Source organism: Prunus dulcis, chromosome 6, assembly GCF_902201215.1.
Source record: "Prunus dulcis chromosome 6, ALMONDv2, whole genome shotgun sequence".
NCBI lineage: Eukaryota > Viridiplantae > Streptophyta > Magnoliopsida > Rosales > Rosaceae > Prunus > Prunus dulcis.
This window is the reverse complement of record NC_047655.1, coordinates 23,290,459-23,302,162: the sequence shown is the minus strand read 5'-3', so window position 1 is coordinate 23,302,162 and position 11,704 is coordinate 23,290,459. Positions and strand designations below refer to the sequence as shown.

Below are 11,704 nucleotides of genomic sequence, written 5' to 3'. Positions count from 1 at the left end.
GCTAACCCAATATGCCTTTTACGCATGGCTATTTGATCCCCAAAAGTACCTACCCAAACACAGACACATGAAAACCATACTATGTAGGCCTCTTCTCTTTCTTTTCCTACAAAGGAAAGCTCACACTTCGGCTGGTGCCCTTCTTACTGAAACCCAGAAAGCTCATGCCCATGCCCTTCAACTTGGTACCTCGGATGCATTCTTCCATGCACGCCAGTTGTTCGAAGAAACGCCTGACTTGAGCGTAGTATCGGCCACGTCAATAATAGGCAGCTTTGCTCGGCAGCACCATCATGAAGAAGCTATTTATCTCTTTTCAAGAATGCTTCTTTCGAATATCAGACCCAACGAATTTACATTTGGCACTGTCATTCACTCGTCAACTGCACTTGGAGACCTAAACATAGGCAAGCAACTTCATGCATGTGCAACAAAGATAGGTTTGCATTCGAATGTCTTTGTGGGAAGTGCAACGTTAGATCTTTATGCCAAGTTGAGCATTACCCAGGATGCTAAAAGAGCTTTTGAAGATACCCAGAAGCCCAATGTAGTTTCTTACACCACATTGATATATGCATACCTGAAAAAGGAGAAGCTTGAAGAAGCTTTGAAGCTTTTCCAAGTGATGCCAGAAAGGAATGTTGTTTCATGGAATGCAATGATTGGAGGGTATAGCCAAACAGGCCACAATGAAGAGGCTGTCAATCTATTCATTGAGATGCTTAGAAATGGGTTGGTACCTAACCATTCTACTTTTCCTTGTGCTATCATTGCAGCTGCCAATATAGCAGCACTAGGAATGGGCAGAAGTTTTCATGCCTGTGCTGTCAAATTCTTGGGTAAGCTTGATGTGTTTATTGGCAATTCACTAATAAGCTTTTATGCAAAATGTGGTAGCATGGAAGATAGTCTCTTGGTTTTCAACAAAATTGAAGAAAGAAACATTGTTTCTTGGAATGCTGTGATATGTGGCTATGCTCAAAATGGTAAAGGAGAAGAAGCAATAAGCTTTTTTGAAAGGATGAGGTTGTCAAGTTGCAAACGCAATAGTGTTACACTTCTTGGCTTATTGTGGGCTTGCAACCATGCTGGTCTTGTTGACCAGGGTTATTTTTATTTCAATCAGGCAAGAATTGAAGACCCCAGCATTCTGAAGCCTGAGCACTATGCTTGTATGGTTGATTTACTCTCCCGGTTTGGGTGTTTCGGAGAAGCTGAGGAGTTTATCAGCAATTTGCCTTTTGAACCAGGTATTGGGTTTTGGAAGGCATTGCTTGGTGGCTGTCAAATCCACTCAAATATGGAATTAGGGGAGTTTGCAGCTAGGAAAATATTGGCTTTGGATCCTGAAGATGTGTCATCATATGTAATGTTGTCCAATGCACATTCTGCTGCTGGCAGATGGCAGAGTGTGGCAACAATAAGGAGAGAAATGAAAGAAAAAGGGTTGAAGAGGGTTCCAGGCTGCAGTTGGATAGAAATCAGGAACAGAGTTCATGTATTTGTTACTGGGGATAAGAACCATCACCAAGTGAGTGAAATGTTATCTATATTGAAAATTCTGTATAGAGATTTTAAGGGAGAATAAATCCAGACAAGGAGAAAATGCCATTGATGATCTCTATATGTAGCTGGAGCCAACCTTGAGATGAGGGAGACCAACTTTCAAGGCCCCAGTGAAGCTAAATGGGGTGAGGCCAAAAGTGCTATTCTGGCTGTTTAGAGGAAAGTAGAATGAACTTGGAAAAATAAATCTGGGAAAGGAGATGCTCAATCAATTACAAGGCCTCTTAAGTTCTTGCAATGAAACAGCAGATTGGTTTAAGTTTTGATTTTTGGTCTGTTTGTTGTGCTTTCACATCAGCTAATTATGTTCCCCTGACTAAATGCATCATCAGCCAGAATATGGAGAAATTATAGATGTTAACATGTTTTTCAAATTAGTAGGTATGATATGTTAAAAGAAAAATTAATGAATTCAAATGATATATCAAAAGAGTTTATTACATAGGCTTTTTTTGGGATACAACCGATAATACAAATCTAAACAACAAGGAAGAGGATTTAAACTCGGATGTAGAGTGGAGAGCATGTCTGCTCTAACCAACTTCGCTAAACCCATGTATGTTGATTACAAATACTTTCAATTAGTAATTTTCATCTCAAAATCTAAGAACATTAAAATTATTAAATAGCAGAAAGATTTATTAGTTGACATTGCCTTGCATTCAATATCCAGATGACTGATTAAAATCCATATCTCATTTTACTTGTCTGATATTTTGTTTACCCTTTTGCAAATTAAAAAAAGAAAACAAGGGAAAATTGAAAGATCAAAATTCAAAAGAGCAATCCGCTCAAAAAAGACTCAAAAAATTAAAAAAAAATCAAAAGCACAAAACATTGGGCCTATTTATAAATTATAAGGGTTCAATCAAAAAAGCCCAAAAATAATAAAAAGCGAACATGCGCGTGGCCTCTTATGGGTCCGCAAATCAACACGTGTCAGATGACCGCAGTGGGAAGGCGCGCACGAGACACTACATTAACACATAACCGGTCGGGCGGTCCCCGCACGCGCCTCAGCAATAAAAAATCTGTGGGACCCACGTTTCCAACCCATAGTTAGAAATCGCACCGTCATCGAATCATTCCCAGTTAACCAGGGTTAATTCCGTCCCATGGTTTAGAGCTTCAGATCCAAGATTAGGGTTTCAGAGCTTACCCTTATCAATTTCCCCCAAAATCCTATCCCAATTTTCATCCTTTCAATTCTCATAACCCTATTTAGGTACTGAATTTCTGATTCGTTATAATTTTCGATCGCTCTGGAGAGAATCCTTTTTGTTTAAGGAGCAAAACAAAAATTAGGGGAAGAATGGAGACACAGAGGATAATGGAGTTTCCTCACAAGAATATGGATAAGCGGCCCAGAAAGAGGCCTCGATTAGCATGGGACATGCCCCCTCCTCTTCCTCCTCCTGAGGTTCGTCTCTCTTAATTTTCCAAATTTTGTTATGTACTTACAATCCCTGTTCAATTTCCTAAACTTTTTTTTTTTCCCCGTAATTTTTTGAATTCTCATGGTTAACAGCTTTTTTTTATTCGTAAGTTTCATTGTTCAGAATAGATTTGTAGAAAGTCTCAATCTTGACGATTTCTTGAAATTTTGCGCTTTAGGGACATAATAAAACGTTATTCTTGAACTATATACATGTATGTGTAATTTGATTATGCTTTATATGTTATGCAGCTGTTCCCAGCAATTTACTGCGGGCAGGAGTTTGGGAATGGGCCAATCCCCAATTACACCTATACGTCTATGTTTTATGGGGGGTTGCCACGCAATGCTTCCCCTCCGTGGAGACCTGATGATAAAGATGGTCATTTCGTGTTCGGCATCGGAGAAAATTTAACCCCTCGATGTGAGTTTCTCTAACCATTGCAGCTCTTGTTCTATGTAAGTAGATACATCATGTTCAGATTTGGATGTACATGATTGTTTGGCTCTTAATTCATTCATATTTGCAACTATGTGTGGTTATTTAGTAATGTTAATTATTTATGTTCGGGCTCCCGTATATAGAATCATGCATTAGATCTTGGTATTCAAGTTTTCTGTTCATTATTTATGGATTGACTTTTTGTTATCATTTAAGCTTATTATTTGTTCACTAATTCATACCTTTTGCTTATCATACTTGCAGACAGAATTCTCAGCAAAATGGGAGAGGGTTGGTATTCTTGCTTTCTTGGGAGTAAAGTTCACCTTCAGCTAGAAGGGGTACATATCTCTTTTCAATTCCTCAGAATTATTTTAATATCTTGGCTATGACTTTTCTAGGAACTTTTGGGCAAGTGTTGGAATGTATTGACAATGAAAAGAAAGAAGTTGTGGCAATCAAAATTGTCCGCTCCATACATAAGTATCGTGAAGCTGCGATGATTGAAATTGATGTCCTACAAAGGCTTGGAAGGCATGATATTGGTGGCACTCGGTAAGGATACTTTATTTTCTGTCTCTCTCTTTGGTGGTAGAAGTTTGCGATGTTAGTATAAGTGGTTTTATTCTTTGCAGTTGTGTGCAAATACGGAATTGGTTTGACTATCGTAATCATATTTGTATTGTAAGTATTTATTGGTACTTTTGATTTAATTAGTTTAGAGGGGCAATATATGTTCCTTCATGCCTGAATTTTCTGTGAGTTAAAAAAACTTGCGGATGGATTTAAATGGTTTCAACAGGTATTTGAGAAGCTTGGACCTAGCTTATACGATTTTCTTCGCAAAAACAGCTACCGTTCATTTCCCATTGATCTTGTTCGGGAGCTTGGCAGACAACTTTTGGAGTCTGTAGCATGTGTGTGGACAATTCTTGCACCATTTTATCTAAATTCATTCAACTTGATGCTCAAACTGTTTTAAGCGTAAAGCTGAATTCTGGCCTTCTGGGCATGATATTTATTTCCATCTCCAATATTATTAGGAGAACGTAATTATTGTATGTATAGCATGTAGTTGATGATAATAATGGCAGTTAATTCCCTGCTTTTTGACTTGTCTGCTGGTTTATTTTTGCAGTTATGCATGACTTACGCCTTATACATACTGATCTGAAGCCAGAAAATATTCTGCTTGTTTCATCTGACTACATCAAAGTGCCAGACTATAAGGTATTGTTTACTAAATCATGCTTTTGGTCTCTTAGCATCTTCTGTGTTTGTGCAATCACGCGCAAGCAGACCTTGGAGAGGGCATATGGGTTATCTGATTCAACAATGTTGTGGGTTTTGTCATGTGTTTGATCATTTTGTGCCTCATTATAGTCTAATGTATCCCTCATGCCCGGAGTTGCAACAGTATTTTCTGTTTCATTCAGCAGTTCTTAATTTTTAGACTTAGTCTAAGATGTCCAGCAATTTGGTACAGCATCAGTTTAGGTTTCATTTTTTCACCCAAGCCATCTTCAGATCTTGTGTTTTTTTATTGTGGTAGTTAGTAAAGCTCAAAGTCCTCACACTTCACCCTTTTCTTTTCTTAACTGTAATCAAGTTTCTATCACGGTCGACTAAAGAGGGTTCCTATTTCAAGAATCTGCCCAAGTCAAGTGCCATTAAGCTCATTGATTTTGGGAGTACAACATTTGAACATCAGGATCACAGCTATGTGGTGTCAACACGCCATTATCGTGCACCGGAGGTTATTTTAGGTAAATACAATTCTAGGCTACTCAAGTGACATCTTGGGTTTGCATTTGTAGATAACAGTCATCTGACGTTATATGCAGGTCTTGGATGGAACTATCCTTGTGATATCTGGAGTGTGGGTTGCATACTTGTTGAACTTTGCTCTGTAAGTACCATTGAGTTCATATGGCCCATCATCTAAAATTGAGTCATTTTCACTTAAAGTTACAATTGAATTTGTGTTGTGTAGGGGGTGCAGAATATTTTGTTGACATTTGTATTGTTTTTCAACAGGGTGAGGCCCTATTTCAAACACATGAGAACTTGGAGCATCTTGCCATGATGGAGAGGGTTTTGGGGCCACTACCACAGCATATGGTGCTCAGAGCTGAGTAAGACTCTTACTGTGCATAATCCCCTCATTTTGTATTTGGCGTGGAGCTCTTATATTGTGCCCAATTTTTGCAGTCGTCGTGCTGACAAATATTTTAGAAGGGGAGCACGACTGGATTGGCCTGATGGAGCAACTTCTAGAGAAAGCATGAGGGCAGTTTGCAAATTGCCCCGGTTACCGGTAATGATTCAGAACTTAAAAAGTTGCTATCTTATTTATGCCAATAATGTAACACCCAACGCATATACAATACAAATTTAATCTGTCCTTGGATTTTTAATTAAGTGCTTGCAGACTTACTTTATTGTTATTTTGAACCATCCATTGCAGAACCTAATAATGCAGCATGTGGACCATTCTGCTGGAGATTTGATTGAACTCTTACAAGGGCTCCTAAGATACGAGCCAGCGGAGCGTCTCAAGGCAAGGGAAGCACTAAGACATCCCTTTTTCACTAGAGATATGAGAAGGGGTGGCTACCCCTTGTAAATCAACGATCCTCATCTATCAGTCATGCGCATGAGCTATTAGAAAGCCTGAAAGATATAAAATGAGTGAAACGAGTCGAAATACAGATGTGGGTTTTTGATTGTACGATTGTTTCTGTATAGTAAAGCTTACCCTGCCCCTCCTCCCTTTACCTGCCCATCAATGTCTTATACTGGTTGTCTTCTTCTATAGCCATAGCTTCTGGTTTGTTTTTATGATTTTCGCTAAGAAAATGCGTGACCATAAAAATAATGACTTTAAAATGTTGTTTGTGTGTTTTGCTCCATATGCCATTCTTTTCTTACCCAACTTCAAATACATCAATAGGCAAAGTGGGATTCTCTGGTTAGCCTTAACATAACCTATGGTGAAAACCACTGAGATGGGGTGAGCGATCAGGGACTGAATTTACTGATGTAAATTTTCTAGTTTACTGACCAGCTCATAAGGTTTCATTTCAAAGGGGTTTACTTCTAAAACTCCACTTAAGGCCTCCGGTTTTATTTTAATTTGGACAGTTGTTTGAAGTTTAAGAAAATGCATGCTGATTAAACTATTGCTAATCTTTGTTTGTTTAGACTTTAGAGCAGATGAGCATTTGATATTGGAGGCACCAACAGAGTTGTTGAAAGTAACAAACCGTGAACCAACAGCAGAGCAGACCATGTCATTATCATCTCGAGCTGTAATTGCACTAACCGATGTTATACTATACATAAATTTGGTTTTGCTGAAATTCTAAGCTGGCGTCGAAGATTAAAGTCCACAATGCAATCATTTGACAAAGCCATTCGACATGCATGCGTTCACGATGTATTCTTTAAAGAAGTTTATTTTTTGAGATCTCTCGATAAAGAGCACATCTTAAGCGACTAAAGATTGATCATTCACAGTGTCATGAACAAAGGAGGATCTTTTACTCAAGCTCTATCTCAATGCTTTTGGGACAAGGACGATCATTATATGCTAAATTCTTTTTCCAGAACAGATATCCTCTCTTTTCTTAGGGGGTATCTTTTGATTTACTATAAACCAAAAGAGAATTATATAACGCGTGTATAATGAATTATATTGTTGTTTACATCTCCGGATATACATTCACTCAATTGGAGCAAAAAATACATTTACATCTTCTGGAGGTATAAATGGGATGTAAAAGTGGCTTTACATCCCGGAATTTACACCTTCAACTGTGAATGCTCTAACAAAGATGCAACATGGCAGTGGTTAATTCAGAAAATTCTATCCTTATATCATCTAGTGAAAAACTAAGATATATACCAAAATATCTAGCTAGCCTTAGGTGATTGGTCAAGAAGCCAATTTTTGGTACTCTGGATGGGCAAACATTATCTAGTTGGAAGCCTTTGTCTTAATACACGTAAATGGAACCACAATTATAGGTCAGTGAAAGGTGAAAGCAACAGTTTTAACACAGTGAAATTTTTTATACTCTTAGGTCATGATTAATTATTAAACTAATATAAAAATAGCATCTGTATGGGTAAAAAAATAATACTTAGCTAGTTTCCACGTGAAAATAGCAAATCCATGTGGGCCATATCATATATATTTTCTTCCCTGAGTGAATAAATTTCTACAAATCACATGCCTCCCATCCCATACTTTAGAAATGCTCCCATGCCAACAAAACTGGCTGAATACAAAACTACAGATAAAAGGCAAAAGAATACAAAAGGCACCTATTCAAATACCCTCGGTACTAGTAGTAGTACATATATATTCACAAAGCTCTTCTGCTCTGGACTATACATTCTAACAGTAATTTCTATAAAATTATAATACAAGATTACGTCAATATTTTCTTACCATACTGAATTAACATAATCAATAGTCAAATCCACCGTTATAATATATGTCAATACATACATTAGCATCGAGTTCGACTTTTATTCGATAACAGTAATTCGAACTTGAGCTCTCTTCTATTATAAAGTTGCTAGGTTAGAACATGGAAGAGAGGATATTGAGATTATGGGCTAGGTAGGTAGAAACTGGGCCAAAGTTTGTGCTGCAGCAGGAGTGTGAGCGGCGCAATGATGCATGGGTTTGATCTGCCTAGTCAGAACTTGGGCATATGAAAACCTACTAGCTAACATGTGTAGGAAGGTGAGGGGCCCCATGTGTCACGTGGACACTGGCTCAGTGCCCACGTATAAGAGACAAACTAAGGCTGCTTGTAGAATCTCCTCTCATCCCCTCTCCACCAATCATCGTGCTCCTCCCACGTGGGCATTGGAGCCCCCACACCACCTTATGTCATCACAAGACTCACCTGCACTTTTTTTTATTTATTGATTTTACTTTTCGTATAAATATATAATTTATCGTCCATCCCTCCTCATGATTTTCTTTTGTTTTAACCCATCAGTCGTTTCAACATCTTTGGCTTTCTTGATCCCAACTCTGCGTTTTCTTATGATCTAGCAGCTGCTTGCCTCTCACTCTTCCCCTTCTTCCTGCAACAAGTTGAGCTAGCCAGCCTCTTTCTGCGTTATTAGAGGAAAATATTTAGTGTTATATATTGGGATATATATATTAACAAAGAAAAGTACTACGAGAAGATGGGCGATTCCTCTGCTTCATACATCCACATGGTAAGCTTGTTTTACTTCTATATTGGAAATATAAGCTACAATTTTTTATGAATATTCTTCTACTTTTTTTGATCATCATCATCTCCATCTTATATTTTCGTAATATATAATATATGATCCAATAGTTTTTCTGTTTTGAGAGTTTTTTTTTAAAATTTATGAGGATCAATGGTGGTGACATGCATGATTATAATGATTAATCAGGTGCACCATTTAATCGAGGAGTGCATCATATTCAACATGAGCAAAGAAGAGTGCATGGAAGCCCTCTCTAAGCATGCAAACATCAAACCCATCATTACCTCAACAGGTCAGTCCAACCCAAATTAATTCCCTCTCTATGTATATACACTTTTTTTTCCCGAGAAGCGATATAAGAGACTTGAACACAAGACCTCATGTGCAGAGTTTACTGTTACAAGTCTCTATGTACACATAAAATGCATGTGTTACACTTAGAATTAAGTGTTTGCATGGTATTATTATTAAATAATCTGTATAATTGCAGTGTGGAAGGAGTTGGAGAAGGAGAACAAGGAGTTCTTTGAGGCATACACAAAGAACAGGGAAACTAGAGCCTCTGAGATGGAGATCACAAAGCAAAGGATCGAGAAGATGCTTTTAGATCTTTCGCAAAAAGACAGCTCCGACGACGATGATCAGAAGTAGTTTGATTTTTCATTCAAGACAACAACCGATAAGATGGCCCTTTTGGCTTTAATTGCTAGGCAATACCTATTCCTCTCTATGCAAACACCAGCGTAAAGGCCGCCAAAAAAAAAGACAGCAAATAACGACATGTAATACGGACGGCAGATACGACGTCGTCCAGCAGTCATCAATAGTAGTTGGGAAGTGTGATTTGTAAACCTGCTTGGTTCGTTGGGTGGCTGGGGTGGGTTGGCGTACACGTGGCAGAGCCCGCTGTGCTCCATTGGCCACCCTTGTGTGTGTGTGTGTGTGTGGCATTGCAGATGCTTTGGACTGTTTTGTAAATTTACTTGTCCAGCCTTTATTTATTATCTTCATAATCAATTCTCTCGTGTGTGTATTATTTTATATGTTATGTTTAGTCTATTTTCTCCCAATAATTTTGTTGTGTGTGGGTCATTCGGATTTGTCGCTTTGGTTCCCTTCGTTTCTGTTCGGTAGAGAGAGAGAGAGAGAGAGAGAGAGAGTGGCATTAACGTTTAAAATACACCAGATTTTTAAACGTTTTAATGACTTTCAATGAGCTTAAAAGTGTGAAGGTGTTCAACTGCAACTTTTAAAATGTTTGTAAAAGTTTTATTGTATTAAAAAATAGTGAGCAGGCCAACCTGATTTAATTCAAGATCTGCTGCTTCAAGATTGTAATGTTTCCAAGTTTTGCAATGAACTTCATTTTCTCAAAACAAAAAACGGTTGGGCTCAACTTTGGTATCCCATCTTCTCATCCGCTTCCTTCAGACTAGTGAAAAATCTTGAATATTTTTCTTTTCCTTATGCTTCCATCATGAAACATATCAATATTTTATTATAAGAGTTTTGCTCTAGGGCCCCTATGTGTATGTGCTACTTTGTTATAGAGGGAAAAATGTGCCTTGAACCATAATCCGAGTAATAATTCTGGTAAATTACTGGGTTTTTCATTTGTTTGAATAATGAAATGGTTGTTGGGTTGGACTATATGTTTGCACATAATATTTTATTACGTTTTTCACTTAATTTTATAAAGCACGTAAAAGTCATTATTAATTTGTCAACTCTATAAAAGTCATTCACTTAACAAAAATATTTAAAAGTTAGAATTGGATACACCCTCTTAGAATTTTTGCACACCTATGAGGCTATGAATTTTTATTCAATTTATTTTATTGGAATAATAGTTTTCGAATCTTTTTTTGTTTGTAATTTTAGGTTAAAGTAGAAAATGGAGGAATGATTTGTTTTAAAAAATGGAAAAGTAAAATGAGTGCATGCTCAATATATTTGCCAAGCTGTTTTACCTAAAAAAATCCCTCATTTTTTTGTTTTTGGTTTTGTTTTTATATCCAAAGTTCAAAGAATCAAATTCCAATTGGAAACTTGGTCGGGGCTAATATATCTTTGGTTCATAGTTATTCAAATTGGAAATATAAACTTTTTTGTCTTTTAATTTTGAGAAATTCACTATTATATCCAATATAGGGACTTAAATTATATGAAAATCTTATATGAAAGGGACTTTATAAACACATCCAAAACACATTTATAATATAACAAATAGGCTTCGAACTTCTTATAAATTACAAATCTGCTATCACTTTCTTAAAATAAGCCCAACCCTAACCTCTTTGAAAAAATCCAAAACACTCAATAGAGCATTAGAGTAATTTAATAATTAAAATGAAATTCAATAGAGCCAGCTATCATTTTTTGAGTTTGTTTATAGGAATTAAATGGTGTAGGATTTATCTATATTACTAGTGCTAAAAATGAGATTTAATCAAACATTTGGTTTGGTAAAAATATTCTTTAAGTATAAGCTAAGCCTATTAATCAACCGTAGAAAAAAATAATTTAAGAAAACCTATAATCACATCTTTTCTCTTTGTTTTTTTTTTTCAAAATGTGGAGCCTCATTTAGTGGATCGGTTTGAAATATGTTGGATTGTATAACATAATATATTGGATTGTTGTTCAATTTAATGATTCCAATCTCATCATTATAAATTAACCAAAAGCAAACGTTGTTATTTTTAGTCCAATTTAATTGAAATAATCCTGTTCAGACCGGACCCCAAAACGAGGCGCGTAAATACAAACATAACTTCTCACGAATAGGACTTAGCACAAAGCCTATGGCAGTTTCTAAGGAAACTACTGGACTGGATAAATTAGATATAAGCCCAGCTCTAGAGAGAAGCCCACTTGAGGAAACAGCAAAGAAAGAGGACCAATATTGAGTTTGAAATTTTCAGCCCAAGGCCTGAAAGCTTACGTCCAATTTGATGACATATACGACGTCGTTTGGGATCAATAATTTTGTAGTTTTG

At 36.9% G+C, this 11,704-nt stretch overlaps 3 protein-coding genes across 3 annotated transcripts; all 3 read left to right on the top strand.

Moving 5' to 3' along the window:
* Positions 1-1,842, top strand: LOC117632181 (pentatricopeptide repeat-containing protein At5g42450, mitochondrial). The gene has a single exon (XM_034365604.1). It carries the CDS (start codon positions 68-70, stop codon positions 1,586-1,588), a length of 1,521 nt encoding a protein of 506 aa, XP_034221495.1. The 5' UTR covers positions 1-67; the 3' UTR covers positions 1,589-1,842.
* A 742-nt stretch (positions 1,843-2,584) lies between these two features.
* Positions 2,585-6,355, top strand: LOC117631174 (serine/threonine-protein kinase AFC1). Its single transcript, XM_034364180.1, has 12 exons — positions 2,585-2,986; positions 3,254-3,425; positions 3,708-3,734; positions 3,845-3,998; positions 4,079-4,127; positions 4,246-4,360; positions 4,582-4,673; positions 5,053-5,209; positions 5,288-5,352; positions 5,481-5,578; positions 5,655-5,760; positions 5,911-6,355. The coding sequence occupies exons 1-12, from the start codon at positions 2,879-2,881 to the stop codon at positions 6,067-6,069; spliced, it is 1,302 nt and encodes a 433-aa protein (XP_034220071.1). The 5' UTR covers positions 2,585-2,878; the 3' UTR covers positions 6,070-6,355.
* Positions 6,356-8,410: 2,055 nt separating this feature from the next.
* LOC117632160 lies at positions 8,411-9,725 on the top strand. Its single transcript, XM_034365577.1, has 3 exons — positions 8,411-8,687; positions 8,892-8,997; positions 9,196-9,725. Exons 1-3 carry the CDS (start codon positions 8,655-8,657, stop codon positions 9,354-9,356), a joined length of 300 nt encoding a protein of 99 aa, XP_034221468.1. The 5' UTR covers positions 8,411-8,654; the 3' UTR covers positions 9,357-9,725.
* Positions 9,726-11,704: the final 1,979 nt, after the last annotated feature.